At 53.1% G+C, this 20,700-nt stretch overlaps 1 protein-coding gene across 2 annotated transcripts in view; it reads right to left on the bottom strand.

Annotated features, from left to right (window-relative positions):
* MGAT5B (alpha-1,6-mannosylglycoprotein 6-beta-N-acetylglucosaminyltransferase B) overlaps window positions 1-20,700 on the bottom strand; it is a 68,300-nt gene that overhangs the window by 17,467 nt on the left and 30,133 nt on the right. For both annotated transcript variants that reach the window (XM_060080921.1, XM_060080922.1), the window contains exons 9-10: window positions 5,501-5,632; window positions 3,988-4,121 (exon numbers count right to left, since the gene is read on the bottom strand). In XM_060080921.1, the coding sequence (XP_059936904.1) occupies window positions 3,988-4,121; window positions 5,501-5,632 (266 nt within the window). The remainder of the gene's footprint in view (window positions 1-3,987; window positions 4,122-5,500; window positions 5,633-20,700) is intronic.

Consider the following 20,700-nt stretch of genomic DNA (forward strand, 5'->3'; position numbering starts at 1 on the left):
CCAGATGCGATAGTATCTATTGATTGGGTTGCGTATTATGATCAGAATCTAAGCCCGGTGAGAGCAAAAGCTGTGTCCCCGGCACACGGGAGCGCCCGGCCGGCTGGCTCACAAATGCACGGAACATCTTCCCTTTCACACCTGCCAGCTTCTGCTCTGCCTGGAGCGCCCACCACCCTTTTCTAGGATGAGAAAATCCTATTCCGCTTCAGGGCCCCACTCACACGTCACCTCCTCTCCTCCCAGAAGCCTTCTCTGGGGTCCACGTGCCCTCCCCTGTGGCCCCATCCACTGTGGTTAGGTCTCCGGCAAAGCGCAGATCGCACCGCGCCTCACCTCCCAGAACCGAGCACACCAGGGGCGAGGAATGCGTTTCAGCTAGGGCTCCAATTCCTCGGCCACGCTGCAGCAATGTCACTGATGAGCTCTGTCTGCCGTGGCAGGGTAGAGGTGCAGGCACAAGTGCCATCCATTTGCAAGTCACATGATCCCTCCCTTCCACCTAGAGGACCTTGAATAGAATGCTTATGGAACCCAATTAAACCTACTCTACCTTCCCAGGTGGGAGAGGCTGCGGGGAGTAGGTTGGTAACAACCATACACCCTTGATTTCCCAGAACAGCCCTGATGCCAAATAACCTATTTCTTCATTTCAGATGCACGTTTTTTCACATTTTAGCATTTCTGAAATTGGGATGCATACTTGAATCAAATGTGTAGATTTAACACAATATGTCTACCCATCCCTCTCAATACCCACAAAATCTATAATCAATATCTGGTGCACCTTAGAAGAGGTGGTGGTTTTCTGTCGAAGTGCCCCAGAAAGCTCACGGATTCTTGAGTCTGAAAATCCGACCACTGTAAGGACGGGCTGCAGAACAAAATGATCTCTCCTCTAGGGCTTCAGAGGCATAAGGGGGGCCCTGGAGGCCTGGAGTTGTTTCTGTGACGGTCAGAGCTCAGGCAGCTCTCCTGTCTCAGGAAGCTCTGCCAGGCCAGGGAGAGGCCCCAAGAGGGCAGACCAGACCCTCCCTGACCCAGTTTGCCTGCCCAGCCCCACCCTGGCCTCTGTCCCTACCCTCTGGCTCTAGCTGGGGCTGCACCCAGGTCTCTCTCCCATTCGCCATTTCCTCCCTATTCTCAGAGATGAAGAAAATCTCATTCCACCAACCCCACCAGAAGGGACAGGTTTAGAACAATTAGCTAAACTAGTGGGCGTGAGACAGCTAAGTATTGCAACCAACTAAAATAACAGGGACCATTAAGCAAAGAGCTCCTGGGGGCAGGGCAAGGCAGGGAGAGGCAGCCAGCCTCCCAGTTAGCTCTTTGGGGAAATCAACCAGCTATCAATAGATGGGGAAAGAGGCCTGCTCATGAATTCCTTCCTGGACTTGGTATATCATTAAGACAGGCAAGTCTGTTTTTTGTTCTCTCTTTCTTTAATTGATTCAGTCAATTAACATTTTTTGAGGACCTCTGATAGGCTCCAGGGAAATAAAGATAAATCAGTCAGTGGCTCCTTTTTGAGTGATTCATACATAATCTATCAGTGGAAATAAATGTATAAGCAAATAACTCTATTTCAATATATGCTTTAACAGAATTAGGTTTAAGAGTTATAAAAGCATTCTGCCTGGAATAGATAAGGTGATCAGTGAAAGTGACAGTAAACAGAAGAGACATTTGACATGGGGCTTTGGAGGACGAGTAGGAGTTTGCCAGCTTTGGAACTCTAGATCCAGTGGGTTTTACCCCTGGGCAAGTCCTCATTTTCTCGTGTAGATTATTGCAGAGGGCTCTTAACCCATCTCCTGCTTCCCCATCCTCTACCACTGTCCCTTTGGCCATCTGCAGTCTGCCAGAATAATATATCTCAAAAAATTGCGGGGGGGGGGGGAATTCCCTGGAGGTCCAGTGGTTAGGACTCCGTGCTTTCACTGCTGAGGGCCTGAGTTCAATCTCTGGTCAGGGAACTAAAATCCCACAAGCCGCCCAGCGTGACCAAAAAAAAAAAAAAAAAAAAAAAAAAATTTCTCCATGATATTCCCTAGCTCAGGGACCTACAGTGAACCTCGAATTACCATATCCGATGTAAACTCAGGAATCTTTGCTAAAAGACCCCATCCCTCTGCTCCCAGATCCTCAATCGTATTTTTTCTGCTCTGCTATCACATATGCTGTTTCCACAGCCTACAGCATCACCCCCACTACCCACCCCCACTTCCTTTCCCTCCAGAAATCTCCTCAGGACCCATCCCACTCCAATCACTCTGCTGGGAGCACAATGCCACCAGATGACCTGTTAGGACAGTCACTCTTCTCTTGGAGAAAAGCCTCATACAACCTTGCAATGGGCTATGGGGAGGGAGTCTGGTCCCCACAGAGCCATGTGGCCTCAGACAGCACATTCCACCTTTCTGGGCCTCAGTTTCCTCATCTGGGCTCCAAGGAAACTTCCCACCTTCCCAACCCTCTGGGATCCAATCAAGCCATTACTCATGTATTATTCAGAAATCTTGTCTGCCTCTAATACAGCCTAGAACCTGAAGAGTAATACAAAAGCAGTCCCTAAGCACCCAAAAGGGAGGCATTCATTTGACAGGCTCAGCAGAGATCAGCTATTTTACTTACGAGCAAGTTCCTCGGGACCCTTCTTGGAACCAAGCTCACTCTTAATTTAGACACAATCCTAACGAGGGCGCTTATCCGGCTTTCTGACCCACAGCCTTCAAAGAGCCGCCAATTAGACGTCCAAGATGCTGCTGGATGCAGATAGCTTGACGACGATTAAAAGTGACAGCTGACAGTCTCCCAAGTAGGAGAAAAGGCGCCACACCAAACAGCGACAGGAGAAGGGGCCACTCAGCAGGGGACGTGGCTCCGCACACCTCTGCTGGCCCCGCAGGGCAGGCTCCACACCAGAAAGATAGAGCACTGACCCTGAGCTGTCATGAAAAGTTTAAATTATTTTCAGCGCGCTGCATGTTAAGAGGGAGGTCAGTGTGTATATATTTTAAAGTCTCATTAAAAATCGCAAAAGCGGACTTCCCTGGTGGCCCAGTGGTTAAGAATCCGCCTGCCAATGCAGGGCATAGGGGTTCGAGCCCTGGTCCGCGAAGATCCCACATGCCGCAGAGCAACTAAGCCCGTGCGCCACAACTACTGAGCCTGCGCTCTAGAGCCCACGAGCCACAACTACTGGAGCCCACGTGCCTAGAGCCCGTGCTCCGCAACAAGAGAAGCCACCGCAATGAGAAGCCCGCACACGAGAGAAGCCCCGGCTCACCGCAACTAGAGAAAAGCCCGCACGCAGCAACAAAAACCCAAAGCAGCCAAAAATAAATAAATTAAATAAATAAAAATTTTTTAAAATCGCAAAAGCTCAGCTCGAATAGCATCCCTTGCCCGAAGCCCGTCACCCACAGGGGCCCCAGCCACCCCACCCCACCCATCCTTACTTCCCATTATCCCCAATGCTAGAGCCTCCCGGAGCATTTGCATTTCCAGAACCTTCCGTTCTTTCCATATCCATCTTTACAACGTCTGTTCCCTCTGCTTAGAAAGCCTCCTTATGCTGCCCCCTCGTCACTCACTTAAGTCTCCCTCCACGTTGGAATGTCTCTCTTTCTCAAAGGCCATGGAACCCTCTTTGTTCTGGAACCCTGTGCTGAGCCGCTTTTGAGAGCAAGAGAACAACGTGTGCTCCAGGGGGACAAAGGCCGCGTCCTCCGGGTGTTGGAAAGGTCACCACGCTTCCCCCCGCACCCAGGCTGCCCCCTCCCTACACACCACCAGAGGCTTCCTCTGTGGCTCACACATCTGCAGAGAGGGGAATGAGGCTTTCCCGTCCAAGGGGACACGCCAAGGGGGTGTGTTCCCCTCCCCGCACAGGCCCCAAAAGGAAGGAGAGGAAGGAATGGGACCTGCCTCCTCCCGGGCCACCTCGGAGAGGCCCCCACCGCCTCCCAACGGCCGGACACTCACGGAACATGGTCATGAACTGCTTAGGGTTGAGGTTCCAGTAGCCCCAGTTTGTCCGGTAGCCGTGCAGCGTGGCGTACTCCTCGTGGTTGTACGCAGGTTCTGTCCCGAAGGTGTCTATGACTCGGATGCGGCACCTGTCCACCCCCCCGGGATCAGGAACCAGGGTCACCAACCTCCCTGTGTCTCCCTGGGCTAGGACTGTGCCAGCCGTGGGCTCTGTAACCCGAAGGTGGCTGGTCAGGATAGTGTGATGTGTGGTCAGGGCTTGGGCTCAGACAGTAGCTGGCTGTGTGACCACAGGCAAGTGCCTTAACCTCTCTGGGTCAGCTTCCCCATCAGTGAAATGGGGATAACTGTCTCAGGGTCTTAGTGATACACCTGAACCAGGGACCACTAACTCAGAAACCGTTAGTTTTTACAGAAGCCCCAAGGGAGCCTAGAAGGGGAGGCCCAGCCTGGAATGGGATCCCTCCCCACTGCCCCAGGGATCACTTGTACGATTTCTACTTTCCTGGGCAGGGAGTCCACAGTCCCTCTGCCCAGGAGCCTGACACCTGCAGGATGTGCCTGGGTTATCTGGGCTGAGACGCAGAAGAGCAGGGCCTCAGGGGGACCAGCCACTGCCACGGGCCCATCGTGCCCATCGTGCCCATCGTGCCTCAAAGTCTCCTGCAAGGGTGGCTCCTTCAGGTGGGCCTCCCAGCCGGTGGAGGCTCTGTCCCACCCTTTGGCCCACTGAGGTTGCTGTCAATGGGCCAAAGCCCAGAACCTCTCCCTCCATCTGGGCCACCCCGGGGTGGGCACCTGAAGAAAACCGCTGAGACTCAGACGCCCCTACAAGGAGTTCCCTCACCCAGAGTCCTTGCCGGTGACCCAGAATGGTCCGGACTGCTGAGGTCGGCACTCCTCCCCCAGAAGAGGCGGGGATGGCAGGAAGAGGCCCCCAGTGCATGGAGAACACGCATTAATAATAAAAGCAATAACGCTGCCTGTTCCCTAATAAAATCGTGTGGGATAGTCAATGAGACTAGAGCAAACGTAATAAATAGCAGGGCCCTCTGTGCTAAATTAAACCCCGTACCCGGCTGGCTGCAGAGAGCCAGAGCTATGGCACTGGCCTTCCTCCTGCCCCGGAGGGGGTGGGGTGGAGGAGGGAGGGGGAGGGGGCTGCTGCGTCCCCACGCACAGAGGTCACGCCCCGTTACCTGCCTTGTTCCCCTCCACCGCTCCCTGCAATTCCTCTGCCCCCTCCATCTGGGTCAGCTCTGACCCTGCCCCCCAGCCTGTCCAGCAGCACAGGGGCCTGGATCGCCTGGCTGTGGTCTATTAATTGTCATCTGAGTCAGCCTTAGTCAGAAGGCAGAGCTGTCAGAGAAGGAAGGCAGCGGGGGAGGGGAGCCTTCTCTCCACCGCGGAACCTGGGAAGGTGCAATCCCCCACCAGCTGGGACCAGACGGCAGCCAGACCCCGGGGGCTGCCGTGGGCCATCACCACCATCCCGCTGCCCTCTCACCGGTACTTCTTGAAGGAGAGTCCCATGTGCTGCTTCATCTGCTGCAGGCCGTGGTAGTCGGTGTAGATGAGGTCGAAAGGCAGGGGCATGGTGAGCGGGCAGTTCCCCCGGCCTGGCGGCACCCCTAAGTTACTGAGAGAAGAACCCTTCAGAGTCTGAGCCCCGAGAGGGACCCACAGACAGCAAAAACCCCTCTTCCCAAACAGGCTTGCGCTGGGGGAACCTGAAGCCCACCGTGGTTCCTATAGCCCAGAATAAGTGGCGGGGAGAACACTGTAAAGGAAAGTGAGGTCAGTGCATGAATCCTGACGAACTCTTGGAGAGGAAGCAAACAGGGCAGCCATGTACGGTTGTATAGGTTTTTCACTGCACAAGAGACTCCAACGAGGGGCAGATGGGACTGAGATCCAGCCCCGGCTAGCTTGCCAAGACTGTACCTGGCCTGGGCTACCTGCCAGAAGGAAGGAGCACCTTCTGTTAATTTGCACAAACCTGACCGCTGCAGGGCTGTGTCCACCCAGAGGGGGCACCTTTACCCAGTGTTCACAAAGTGCCATAAACACCCGCCGAGGTCCTCAGCACAGCTTCAGCATTTGTTAGGAGCTGAAGGGTCCCCAAACCTGTGCCTCAGAAGATATAATCCTGCTCTGCTGACTGGCCCCTGGCCCACGGAGATGGCTAGCCCTGCCCCACAGGCAGACCCTGCCTGCTGGGTCACTTACTTGCAGGCTTTCATATGGGAACAGGGCTGCCACTGGTGACCCAGGGTGGAGACTTTGGATCATCTCACTGGAGCCTGGAGGACACGGCCTCCCATCTGCCCAGTCCACCTCCCTGGAGACAGGCTCAAAGCCCCCTGCCTGGCCCCCACAGTGCCAGCGTGAACTTTGTCCTGGATGCCCCTGCCCACCATCCGGGAGCCTTTGCTAAGCCTGACTACACACCCCCTGCAGAGATGATGGGGCTTTTAGATGAATGACTCAGTAAGTCTGTACTGAGCGGCTAAGCCAGGCAGAGAGTAGTGTCGGCCCCCAGGGAAGCCCTCCAGCAGCTGCCCACCTCCCCCATTCCCGCCTCCCTTGGATTCGTGGTCCAGATGCTGGAAGGCATCCATGAGACCTCCCAGTGAGCCCCTTCAGGGATCCACATGGCAAAAGGCCACAGTTATCATCAGTTCCCTGGGTCGTATCTCCGGCTCCTTGAGACAATTCAAGCCATGTGGAGAAGTAGCACCTGGACGCCTCTGCACTACCTTGCTCACATTCAGCAAGACACACACAGAGGCTCAGTAAACACTGTCCCCTGAGCAAACTGCCCTAACGCGGCCTTTTCAGCGATGTTTATGACAACCTGATGACAAGGCCATGATGGAAAGATGTCAAGGGGAGCTTCGGGCGACGGGGATCAAGGCATCAGGGGTTGGTCTGTGGCTGGCAGAGAAGGGCATGCCCTCCCCCAGCCAGTGCACCCAGCCTCACTCAGCTTCCCCACGCTGGCTCCCCCAGTGGTAGAACCTTTGCTGCTAAGTGGGGAGAGAGGAGTGCAAAAATCTTATAACCATTTTCTCCCCATTTCTTATCTATAAACTTAAAAATGGCCAAGCACCCCCCCACCCCCGTCTCCACCCGTCCAACCCTCCAATGAGTCCCTTTCCAACCAGACGGCCACACAGGATTCTCAAACCCAGGGCTTCTAAGGCAGGGCGTGCTTCTTCGGCTTTTTTGCTGAATTACTCAGAAAGCAAAGGGGAATAAGCCCAGGACCCCAGGGGTCTGGAGCCATCACAGGGAACAGTTCCCACAACCTGGAGACTTCATGAAATATTTGGTGGTATTTTTAAGTGTCGAGCAGGTTTTACATTCTCCTCTGTAGGATCCCTGTTTTCTTTCCAGTGTGGCTGTCTCTCACACCCCAAAGTCCTCCAGTCAGATGGAGCATCATTTTTGTCCTGGGCTATAGAACCTCCGGGTTTAGGACAGACCCTGGTCCCCCTCCCCACTTCCTCCACTCAATTGAGAACCACAAATAGAAAGACAAGGTGATGATTCCTCTTGCAGAAGTGAGGAAGCGGGTGGCTGCTCCTCCCTCACGGAATCTGGGTCTGGGAAAATTAAGACGATTCTGAAAATATAAACCGTAGGTGGGTCTAGTTGCTGCTACCTGCACCAGTCGCATGCTTGATTTTCCCACACTGCCTTTCCGGCTGGTTACCAGGCAACGTGTTGTCCCTCTGTGGCCATGGGTGGTGCCAACAGAGTCATGGAGGCTTCCTTTGGTTGCCTCAACCCTGGCCCCAGCCCCAGACACCAGGGCCACTGAGAGGCCAGATGAGCAAGTCACAGCCCTCTCCTGGGAAAATGACCCCACACTGACTTCCTAGAGCCTGTGTCGTCTTCCTCACCTTCATGGCTACCATTTTGAACACAGGCACCATTCTACGTGCTTTCAACTCATCAATTCTTCAATTCCTTTCATCTGGGCAACTACCCGATGAGATCAGACCCATTCCCATCCTGCTCCCCTCTTTACAGATTAGGAAACAGAGAGGTTTAGTCATTTACCCAGGATCATACAGCCAGGAAGGCATGGAGCTGGGATTGGAACCCAGGCAGTGGGCTCCAGCACCCACACTCCCACTCACTGAGCTCTCCTTCCTCCCCAGGGCCACCGGGCATCAGACAGCACAATGGTGGGTCACTGGACCACAGTGACATCCTGAAATTGGAGCCCCGGGCTGCTAGCAGAGATTGGGCCCCAGTCCCAGTTTTGTTGCTAACTTTGGAGGGGCCATAAGCCTCTAGGGATTTCATTTTTCTCATCAGCAAAAGACAAATAAAAATGCCTACCTCACGGGGTTCCTGGTAGGATCAAGTGGGGCAAGGAGAGTGAAAGTTCCATTGATTATTATTACTTTAGTCATCAGGTTCACCTTCTGAATTTCCAAGTCTGGCAACTCCTTACCCCGTCCCCACGCCCAACACACACACCCCTCACTTAAGGTCCCGGTCATTTTTCAGCTAGAATCTTGAGATAATTTCCTCTCCATTCTGCCTCCCTCCTTTCTTGCCTGACTCTTTTCTAGAGAGATCTTTCCACGATGTCAACCTGGTCAGTCATCCCTGGCTCTATCTGATCCTTTCCAGAGACTTCTCACCTCCTGTTCCTGGACTCAAACCTTGCCTCCTCCTCCAGGAAGCCCTCCTTGGACCTCTGGTCAGAGTGAGACGCCCTTCTCCCTCGATCCCCCTGCCCCAGCATCCCACTCCCCTCCCTACCATTCCTCTGCACTGCCCTGAGTCACCTCCTCACAACCAGGACCCCTCCAGGGCAGGGCCAGGTTATCTTTGAAAGCCCAGAGCAGGGACAGGATCTGACCCAATAAGTACTGTTGTGTTCATGAACGAATTCACAAGGTAATGAGCCAGGGGATCCCGCCCTCCCCCCACCCCTGGAAGAACTGGTTTAAAGGTTGAAAATATGGTCAAGAAAAGCATGTTAGGAGAAAGGGGGTGGGTGAGTGAGAGGAGCCCAGGGCTGATGGGCGTCGCCGAGGGTTATTAGCTGAGTAGCCTCCTGGTCTGGACTGGACACAAGTGGCCCCACGGGTCCCAAAAGGACATCACAGCAAGAAGAAGAGGATGAGAGACAAATTGGTCCAGATACAGCAGGTTCCCTTCCCAGGAGGAGTTAACGAGGAGACCCACAGTCCCCCAGCCCTAGAAAAAAAAGATTTTCAATTTACGGTGACTTCACTGGAAATGTGTCTGAAGCTTCCTCATTACTCTTGTCACAAGGAATCTGAGCTCGTCCCAAGGAGAACACAGAGGGTCAGCCGAGGGGAGAGGGGGCTGTGGTTTTATCACTTGTAATTTAAGTTCACTTTTATGGGCAATTTTACTCTAAGTGGTTGGTTGGAGCAGCGACATGAATTGAAAAATGCTGTCTCTTGACAACCTTCAGACAAAGGTGCCCAGGGAGGCTCAGCTGTACAATTCCACCTTCTGTGCTGACTCCTCAAAAGGCCCCTGTCCAGACATTTTCCTAATTCCAATGTCAAGTTCACTTCTCTTCCGACTCTTAGCCCAGGGCTGCGTCGGGACGGGCTCATAGAGCCTCCCCACCCCCATGGCCCTGGTGAGAGGGGGACAAGCAGCCTCTCAGCATGAAGGGACTTCAGATGCACCCACTCAGCCTCCCCTGCCCGCCCACTACCACCCTCAACGCTTGGGAAGTTTCTGTGGAATTGCCAAATTGGGTGGTTGGAATGAATTTCCAAATGTCCCCAGGCCACCTGAGTGGGAGTCCAAATACAGATGAAGGGGGTGGGGGAAGGAGTGATCTAGGGGAAAAAAGCCTTTCTACAGGTCACCTCGTCATCTGGTCCCAGTGCCCAACCCAGATTAATCCATCCTTGAAAGCCAATCTGTCAGGGGCAGTGGGGGATGGGGACTTAGGGTTTAATGGGGACCGTTTCAGTCTGGGAAGAGGAAAAGGCTCTGGAGATGGATGGTGGGGATGGTTGTACAACCACGTGAACAAACCTAACGTTACTGAACCTCACCCAGTTAAGATGGTAAATTTTACGTTGTATGTACTTTACTACAATTTTTTTTAAAGAGCCAAAACCAAACTGTCCACACTCACAGTGTCCGTGCCCAGACGCGCAAGTGCACGCCCAGCACTCTGTCTCCCAAAGGCACCCCTGTCCCCATCTTCTCCAGGGCCCCCCACAATGTAGGGGCTCAGCAAATAGCCAGAGCAGGATGCCTGTTACTCTTTGCTAAAAGATCAAAAGGTGAATGGGTAAATGGGACAAGGCAGAGAAAAAATATAATCTACACCCAAAAGAAAACAAAAACCTCAGCTAGGAATCAAAATGCTGAGTTCTACACGTGAAGAGCATCCCTGGGTGTAAGCTCCAGGGACCTTGCTGGGTGACCTTGCACAGACACAGAATCGCTCTGGTGTCCACCTCCACTCCCATTCCATGATACATGGACAAATCTCCACGGTTCCTTCTAGGCTAAAAATTCTCCGGTTTTATTTCTCCCTGTGCCTTTGGGCTGTGGCTAGAAATAATCTCTCCAGGTAGTGCTCAAATTCTGGAACAAACTATTCTCTCTCTCTCTCTCTCTGTCTTCTCTGTGTGGGATGGACCTAATTAAAAAGAATCCTTACAAAGCGCTCAAAGATCTTTGTCTCCAGGCGCGAAGTGCCCATGGGGAACTTCAGCTTCCCTGGATCCATCTCATTACTGGGAGCACCCCGCCTGGGCAGCCCAGGACCTTTGTCTCCTCTGGGGCCTGCTAGCCCTCTGACCCCGTCCGGTGCCCACCCCCTGAGCACTAAGGCATTGACCCCGTCTCTCTCTCACGGCCATTGTTAGAGCGGCTGCCGCCCCATCCCCAGAGCGTGAGGACCACAGAGAAATAAACCCAGAAAGTTAACTGGGCTTCTAACGAGCTGCTTTAGCAGGTAGGTTAGGATCACTAACAAGGAAGGAATTAAATTCTCCTGAAGGGTTTTCTTCCCTTGCCCAGCGTGAGCTGAAGCCCTCATGATGGGCTCACCCGCAGCTTCTGTCTCCTGAAAAGGCAGGTGTCCCAGTGCCCTCGGAGGGTCAGGGATCACAGCTAAAGAGAACGGTCAGGTCCCCAGTGGAGTCAGAGCTCAGTGGAAAAGGGAGTTCAAAGCAAAAGCCACTCCTTAGCCAAAGCCCAAAGGAAACACAGGCAGGAGGATTCGGAAATGGAACTGGGCGGCTGCACTGGGCGGCCTGCATTGGGCCTGTGGTCCAAGGCCGACACTTTCTTCCCCAGCGTTCCCTCCTAGTAAGCAAACTCAGGGCTAAAAATATGGCTGCTGCTCCCAGGAGAGCTGGATGAAACGACAGACTCATTCCTCCAGCTCGCTGGGGGCCGCCGGGCCCGGGAACACATCCCTCTGGCTGTCCCCTGCCTCCTTCCCCCATTTATGTAACAACGCATGTGAATGCTGAGCACGAATCAAGGCTTCTCTCATCCAAGCCAGGATTTCAGTGAAGGTGGCTCTCAGGCCCGGGTGCAGGTTAGGGTCACTGAAGCCCGTGTTGGCTCTTGACGGCCAGGTCAGTCCCAGAGGTGCCACCTCTTCGCTCTGGGGTGGGGCCTGCCACTGGGATGTTGGTTTTCAGTTTTTCCGGGGATTCTCAGGTCCTAGGGGCTCTCGCTGTTCTATCCAGTCCCACAGACCTTTGTGGGGAACCAACCCATGGAGGAAACAAAGATGGGTGAGGCTCTGCTCTCAATCCCACTGGAACAAGCCCCGTGGGGGACTTGGGTTAAAGGAAAGACACAGCCCTGGAGCGCCGCCACGAACCATAGGGTAATCTGCGTCCGTTCCTGAACAGCCGAGGAAAGCACAGTCTGGCTCCCAAGATAAATCCTCCCTTGACCAGAGCCCTTTTATGATTTCAGGGAAGTCAGAAGGAGTGCCAGGGGTTATTTGTACCATCCTATGCTTCTGCCAGCTTCACTAGGAATAAAAGGAGTCCCAGGCCGGCCCTGCCCCTGCTCTGAGCCCAGAGCAGTGGAGTTTTATCCCTCCTGTCGAGGGGCATTTCAGTCTCCAGGAAGTTCATCCCACTGTCTGCCTTCTTCCTCTCCAGCCGCCATGGGACAAGACCTCCTCTTGCTCAGGACCCCACCTCTGTTTACAAGAACCCATGGCTCCTCAGGTTTGATGAAGATGTACTGATGCATCCCTCCCACCGCCCCCCCAGAAGGAATCCCACCTCCTTACCCTTCCTTCAAAAGCCTTCAGAAGCCAGCCCTCTCTTCATTTCTTCTCTGACTCCCCCCAAGTTCTCCCCACCCCACTTGGGTTGCACGGACCTTTCCTGAGGGCCTGTGATTTCTTTTAAATCGTTCCTCCTTTGCAACCTCCAGCCCCAATGTCGACCAGGCCGGAGCTGGAAAAGGCGCCTCGGCCACTACATCCGTGAGGTCACACTTACGGGCCAAGGTCAAGGCTTAGGGGCCTTGGTTTGCAAGAGACAGACTCCCACTCTTTGTGGCTCAGAGCAGCGTGGAGGGGGAGGTACAGGGAATCATCCCTCCTGGATCCCGGGGAAGGATGAAGCGCAGGGACCAGCGAGGCTCTGGGCCCCCAGCAGCAGAGGCCCTCATCTTCCTCGGTGTTCAGCTACACCGAACACGATCCCGCTACGCAGATTTAAATGCCTCCTTGGAACCCAAGGAGGAAGAAGGCAAAAGAAGGGAGAGGCGGGAATTCCCTGGCGGTCCAGTGGTTAGGACTTCACGCTTCCATTGCAGGAGGCACGGGTTTGATCCCTGGTTGGGGAACTAAGATCCTGCAAGCCATGCGGCACAGCCAAAAAAACAAATAAACAAACCAGAAGGGAGAGGGAGGGGATGCAGTGTTTTAGTGTAAATTAGTCATTTGCCTCTCATGCCTCCTGTGGGAATAGGTGGGGGAGAAAGAACCACTGTGTACAGGGTCTGCTAAGTGCCAAGCAGATGCTGGATGCAGCTCTTCCTCCCCTGTTCGAATTGAACAATAAAATATTTCGAGCATCCAGAAAGTTATAGAAAATAATACAATGATATAATGAGTATCTATGCTCCCGCTTCCCAGCCTTGTCCAGTCATAAGATTTTGCCGTATTTGGTTGAAATCTCTTTGTTAAGGGCTAACACATCACAAATCCAGGGCGGCCTTCAGGGTGTTCTGGTCTTGTCCACTCTCCTCACACCTCCCGCCCCCTCCACCTCACTCCCAGCAGATGTTCATCCCTCCTACATCAAAGATAAAATCAAAAGCATCAGTGGGCATGCTCCAACCCCTGCCTCCATCCCTGTAGCCCCATCGGTACCCCCACCACATCCCGCCCTCTTCTCCTTCCTCCTGGGGGCCATCCTCTTGGGCCACTATGCATGATACTATCTTCCCTCCTGTAGCTTCAATTCCTCCTTTTTCTGGTTCCTTCACACCAGCATTTAAACATGCTTACAACTCTCCCATCTTGAAAAATAAACATGTAAACCTCTGTTATGGGTTGAATTGTATTCTCCCCAAAAGATGTTGAAGTCCTAACCCCAGTATCTGGGATGTGACTCATTTGGAAATGGTCTTTGCAGATGGTCAAGTTCAGGTGAGGTCATTATTGCCCTCACAAGAAGGGGAAATTGGACACAGAGACAGACACAATAGAAGGAAGATGGTGTGAAGACACTGGGAGAAGACAGACATCTACAAGCCGAGGAAAGCCTGAGGCTCCCAGCATCTAGAAGAGGCATGGAGCAGTCTTCCACCAGCCTCTGGAGGAACCAACCCTGCCGACACCTTGATTTCGGACTTCTGGCCTCCAGAACTGGAAGACAATAATCCCCCAGTTTGCAGTACTTTGTTTCAGCAGCCCCAAGAAACTCACACACCATCTACAACTCCACTGTCCCCCCACTTCTCTTTCTCTCTCCTCCCGCTCACAGCTCAACTCCTTGGAGAAGAACCTAACTTGCTGCTGGTTTCCTCAGCAGCCCCCTCCTTCCACAACCCACAAATTTCTGGCTTCTGTACCCACAACTCAACCAAAATGGCTCTTTCTAGGGTCGACAATGACGCCCATGTGACCAAATGCTGTGGACATTTTTCAGTCTCCTTCTTAGTTTTTGTGAGATGTGACATCATTGGCCACACCCTCCTTCTAGAAGCATCTTCTCCATGGGTGCCCACTCCTTCTCAATCCCTCTGCCAGCACCTCTCTCCCCAAGAAGCCTTTCAGTGTTGCTGTTTCTTAAGGCTTTGCTCTCAGGCCTCTTCCCCTATCACTTGGCAATTTTATTCATGCTTGTGTTCAGTTACCAGCGGCTGCCGAGACTCCGTCTCCATTCTGAGCCCCCGCAGCCCATCACTCAGCTGCCTCCACGTGGGCACCTCTAATTCGACGTGTCTAAACCCAAATTCAAGGTCTTCCCCATGTGCCCCCCAAAATCAGTGCTTTTCTCTTCTCTCCCCTCCCCCCACTCCAGAGAATGGCAGCACCATCCCCCCAGTGGCTGCCTTAAGCTGGCTAGTTCAGGCCAGTTTGAGCCAGTCACAGACAGATCTGAATGGGTTCAAACCCTGAGGCCTGCCTGGACTGGCTCCTCAGAGGGTTTACTGGCTGCAGCTTGGTCAAGCTGGGCTGAGCACGAGGGACAGGATGTGGTCGCTGCCTTCGTCATTCTCCAGGGACCCTCCCCAGTATTTCCCTTGAACAAACAAAAATGCCAGGAGACCGATTTCCACAGGGGCCAGGGCTACACAGCCGAGCTTCCCATCCTCATCCTCCTTATTTAAACATTCTCCTCTCAAACTTTCATTATTTTCCAGTTAAGTCAACTAATTTTCTACTAAACCCAATTTCACTCATGGAGGGAGGAAGAGCTTGGTAATTTTTCCTCATGTCAATGTACTATTAATGATGCTTGAAATTATGCAAATAAAATGGATGAGCACAGCCGATTCTGGGCAGGCAGGAAGGGAAAGGCTTCACTTTAAAATGCCCACCGTGGATCCGGGCATCCAGGAGGATGTCTCAGATGCAGCTGACGGGAGCTCTGGCTTCATCTCTCCTCCCGTCTCACGTGCAAGGCATGGGCGGGACTGTCTGACATGCCCAAGCTGCAGTCTGATCAGGGCCCATTGTCCCTGCACACCAGCGCTCTCACCCCGGAAACAACTTGCAGCAGCAAAGCCAGATGCAGATTCTGTGCATTGCCCCAAACATCACTCCAGTGAGTCGGTTAATTAAAACACCAAAACACGAGGAGCAGAGAAAAGCGGCTCATCCGTCCAGCCTCGTCATTGAGTCAGTGGCCAAGACAGCTGCCGTGAACATCTGTGAATAAACTACAACAAATGTACAGGCGGCGTCTCTGTCCTGCTGTCTTCCCCACGCGGGGCATTTTGCCAGCCCAGGGAGACGTACTATGGCAGGACCCAAGCTGCGACTCTCAGAATTCGGATTAGCTTCACATCCCGTTGACCTGTTTTCACATTACCCCGGTGCCGCCTGCATGGAACAGCTCCACAAGGCTGGGAGACGGGGCTCCCGGATGATCCCACCTCCCACAGAACCCATGGCAGTGCCATGCCTGTATTCAATGGTATCTCTGCCCACAACCCCTTTCTAGGTTCAAATGGTCACCATCTTGTTATGGGTTGCATTGTGCACCCCCTGTCAATCATATTTTGGAGTCCTAGCCCCCAAAACCTCAGAATATGACCTTATATGGAGGTAGAGCTTTTACAAAGGTGACCAAGTTGAAATAAGGTCATTAGTGTAGGTACTGATCTGATATGACTGGTGTCCTTATAAGAAGGGGCAAGTTGGACCCAGACACATACACAGAGAGAATGCCATGTGCAGATAAAGGCGAAGATGGAGGTGATGCTTCCACAAGCCAACCAGCGCCAAAGATCACCAACAACTGCCAGAAGCTATGGGAGAGGCCTGAGACAGGCCTCCTTCACACCCTCAGAACCAACCAACCCTGCCAACACCTTGATCTCGGACTTCCGGCCTCCAGAACTAGGAGACAATACACTTCTGTTGTTTAAACCGCCCCCCAGTCTGTGGTACTTTGTTATGGCAACTTTAGCCAACTAAATCCCATCCGTATTTTAATCTCCACTCAAGGAAAGGCCTGCACTTATGCAGCGTCTGGGTGGTCCCAGCAAAGAATCAGTTTGAGGAGCGCATAGCCCCAGCCGACAGCTGTCACCAGGGAGAAGTACATCCAGGAAAGGGCGACGCATGAAGTACATTCCAGGGCCGAGGTTCGCACGGACGTCCTGGGTGAGCTGCGAGAGGCCCCACTACCTGAGCCACCTCCAAGGAGTACCTGCCTGGCCTGCCCCTCCACTTGACCCCGACCCTGCAACCAAGGGTAACATTGGTGCTTTTGAGTGTGCAAATGCAGGCTCGGGAGGAATCCGCACATCTTTAAGGCGCTGAGCCCTTACCCCAGGCCCTCATCCTGCTCCTCGGGACCGTGCACACATTCTGCAATGTCCTAACCCCACAGCTATCCTGTTACCCAGACTCGGGGGGCGGAGGGCGTTGAAAAGCCACAGCCTCAACTTTTCTACTTCCCAACTGTCACTGCTCATTAGATCATAGATTGCCTGGGGGAGCTCTGAAGACTTGATACCCGGCGCCACCCCAGATCAATTAAATCAGAGACGCCAAGAGTGGGCCCAAAGGTCGGTATATTTCTAAGGCAGTTTGGCTACAGCCAGGGTTAAGAATTCCCACCTGAAACGAATTCCAACACAGCGGGGGCTGTTAATTTTATAGATATAAGTGTGCTATGTCTCCTCGGGAAGGTGGTTTTCTTTTTTTTTTAATTTTTATTCATTTAGTTGTTTTAAACTGTACCTGCTAGGGCTTCCCTGGCACAGTAGTTGAGAATCTGCCTGCCAATGCAGGGGACACGGGTTCGAGCCCTGGTCTGGGAAGATCCCACATGCCGCGGAGCAACTGGACCCGTGAGCCACAACTACTGAGCCTGCGCATCTAGAGCCTGTGCTCCACAACAAGAGAGGCTGCGACAGTGAGAGGCCCGTGCACCGCGATGAAGAGTGGCCCCCGCTCGCCACAACCGGAGAAAGCCCTCGCACAGAAACGAAGACCCAACACAGCTAAAAATAAATAAATAAATATATTTAAAAGAAGTCAGGAGACACTTTCTAAAAAAAAAAAAAAAAAAAAATTGTACCTGCTAACAGACTTAGAAAGAGTCTTCCTGAGACTGTTTCCTGAGGTGACTGAGCTGTTTACACAGCTCTGCCACGTCTGAGCAAGAGTCTTTGCTTGCACCTACGCCCCACAGGGAGCCAAGGGCAGAGCTGTCTGGGCACAGCCTTGGGCCTGCCCCTTTAACGCACTGCAAAGCGGAGGTGGGGCGACCTCTCCCTAGAGCCCCTGCTTCTGGGAATTTCAGATCCGTGCAGGCTTGGCAGGAAGCGACACACTGGTGGAAAGATATGGATTCTCTGTGGGGTGTGTGCGTGTGTGCATTGGGGGTGTGCCTGTGTGCATGTGTGTACATGAGTGTGCCATGGGCTGCATGTCATGCACAAGGGTATGTGCGTGTCCATGTGCAAGGGTGTGTGTTTGCATGGGTGTGGAGGCATGCACCCGTGTGCAGGGGTGTGCATGCGTGGGGTGTGCACATACAAGGGTGTGCATGTGTGGTTGTGCACAGGGGCGTGCATGCACGTATGTGGGTGCATGTGTGGAGTGAAAGAAATGGCAGCAGGGGCATATTTCAGATTCTGGCACTTTTCACCAGGGCCTCACTTTCAGGGCCTCCCAAGTGCAGTGACCCCCCATCTTCACTGCTCTGGCACTGTGATGGGCGAAAGCAACCTCACTGACCACAGGCTCAGCTCCAGCAGGGCCCAGAGTGGCCAGAGGAAGAGGAAGTACTCTGGGCAGGTAAGGACTCAGGGTCCAGGTTGGAAGAGGAGACACCCCAGCACGGGCTGAGAAGCAGAACAACTGAGTTAAATTCCTGCCTCTTAGGGAGGCTTGTCATAACCTGCTCTCTCTCACAGAAGGATGGTCCTCTAAGTGTGATGTTGGGCTGTCACAAATGCACGGGAGCCTTCCCATTCCCTGAGGGATCAGTAAAGGAAGGAAGTTCTCACCTCTCTGGCCCCAGAAGATGCACAGTCAGAAGGGAGGAATCCAGCTCAGCGCCGTTTGATAAACGTGAATTCATCTAACCCTCGAGGTGGAGCTGGGTCCGTGGTGTTGACCGAAGGATGCTTCAGACTGACAGAGGACTTGTATGTGGCAGAGTCTGGGATGAGGGCTCTGGACAGTCCCCACCCCCAGGATTCTTCCCACTGCATCTTGGGGTCTCTGGTGACCCAGGGGACAAGGGTCCCCCGACCCTTGCCTGCTGTTCTGCCTGAGGCAGGTCTGGCTTCCCACAGCACTGGCTGTGCCATCCTAAGTGGCCTAAGACCTCTTTGGCGTCCCACACCTCGGGTCCCTTTCCTCCTCCCTCCTCCTCCCCCCACCCCACCCCATCTGAGTTTCCCGTAGGAAGCTTTGAGGCCAGGGAGAGATACCTCTTTTCATTATTTGCAAATGTTAGCTGCCTCTGCAGTGCTGCGCTCCACACACAGTGTAGACGCATCTCCTGAGCCCTCTGATCAGAGGGATCAGGGCCGGGCACAGCTCAGCGAGCAGCAGGGCGCTCTGGTGGGCAGCGAGAGGGCACACCGCTCTGAAACGGCCCGCACGATGGGAACAGCTTGTCTGACAACAAAATGCCACAGGGATGTGCCGGTTCCCTCTCCCAGCACTGGGTAGCTAGTTTGACGGTTCAGCACCGGCATACAGGGACAGCTCCCAGCCTAGCTCCTTCCCACTCTGGTTACATTCAAACAGATGGGGCAGAGGTGCCATTTTAAGGTGGCACCTCCTCCCCCAGAACCTGCTGCCCCACACACACACCTGGGATGGGCTTCGCAACGTTGCCACAACCATGCAGCCCCTTCGTCAGTCCCTGTCGCCTTCTCCCCCTCAAAGCAGACCCTCTTCCACATCCACGCTCACATGTTCCGCTCCCCTCTGAAGACACTTTCCATCTTTACTAGGCCTACTGGAGACAAGCGCATCAACTTAAAAGGATGACTCCAGAGGGGTGAATTTCAAGCCATGGGGATGTAAACCTTCAAAGCACATCCCAGTCTCAGCCTCCCTCTCCCCCTACTCTCTCTCCGACTGAGGTCACAAGAAGTTCTACCTGAGTCACGGGCAGACTTTAAGCCGCAGGGGAAAACTGCAGAGGCTGATTAGCTGCCCGAGACCAGTGCTCCCTGGGCCCTGTCGACCTAGGATTGTGGATGGCTCTGTCCCCATCAGCATCCTCCTCTCTCCAACACTTCCACGCTACAGAGCATCAGCACTCGTGGTCGGGACAAAATGCCAATCAGAAAAAGAGAAACACTTCTAGAACAAACAGACCATCTGGCTGGTGGGAGGGCTCTGGAGAGGAATCACATTCTAGCTTGAAAACCACCTGAGGGCTTCCCCGGTGGCGCGGTGGTTGGGAGTCCGCCTGCCAATGCAGGGGACACGGGTTCGTGCCCCGGTCCGGGAGGATCCCGCATGCCGCGGAGCGGCTGGGCCCGTGAGCCATGGCCGCTGAGCCTGTGCTCCGCAACGGGAGAGGCCACAACGGTGAGAGGCCCGTGTACTGCAAAAAAAAAAAAAAAAAACCACCTGAGAGTAAGTTAATGGGTTGATGGAGAAAAGTTCATTTGCAGGCAGACAACTCAGAGGCCTTCCTTAATTATGCCCTGGCACAAAGTTAAGAAAATCTTATCCCAATGCCAGTGAAAGGAATAGAAATTCACCAAGCACAAAATCCCAAGCCGTAAAGAAAATATTTGATAACTTTGATTACATTAAGACCTTCTGTTCCTTAAAACAAAACAAAAGACCATAAAGAAATTACAAAGACAAGCCACAAATTAGTCTTAGAAGATTTTAAAACACATATAATATACACAGGATTTATACCCATAATATATAAAGAACTCCTCCAACTCAATATGGAAAAGATAAACAACGCGGCAGAAAAGTGAGCAAATGACATGAAGTGGCATTCCATCAAGAGGAAAGAAGGAGGGCCAAAACTATAACAAACTGCTCAGCCTCATCCGTTGTCAGGGAATACAAGTTAAGACCATAACAAGATATTACAATACCACTCCACACCCCTAATGAGAAAGTCCAATAACACTAAATGCGGGTAAGAATGGATCCCACTGGGAACCTACACACGGTAGGACTGGACTGGTACAGTCACTTAGGAAAACAGTTGGCATTTTCTTGTCAAGCTGAATTTTCAGACACCCTAAGTCCCAGCAACTGTGCACCAAAGTCTATACCAAAGAAAAAACTCAGTCTATACCCAAGGGAAACTCTGACCCAGGGACACCAGGTGACATGTACAAAATGTCCACCACAGCATCATTCAAAATAACTTGTAAAGGACTCCCCTGGTGCACCTGGTGGTGCAGTGGTTAAGACTCCGCCTGCCAATGCAGGGGACACGGGTTCGATCCCTGGTCTGGGAAGATCCCACAGGAAGCAGAGCAACTAAGCCCGTGCGCCACAACTACTGAGCCTGTGCT

This window comes from Mesoplodon densirostris, chromosome 18 (genome assembly GCF_025265405.1).
Source record: "Mesoplodon densirostris isolate mMesDen1 chromosome 18, mMesDen1 primary haplotype, whole genome shotgun sequence".
Lineage (NCBI taxonomy): Eukaryota > Metazoa > Chordata > Mammalia > Artiodactyla > Ziphiidae > Mesoplodon > Mesoplodon densirostris.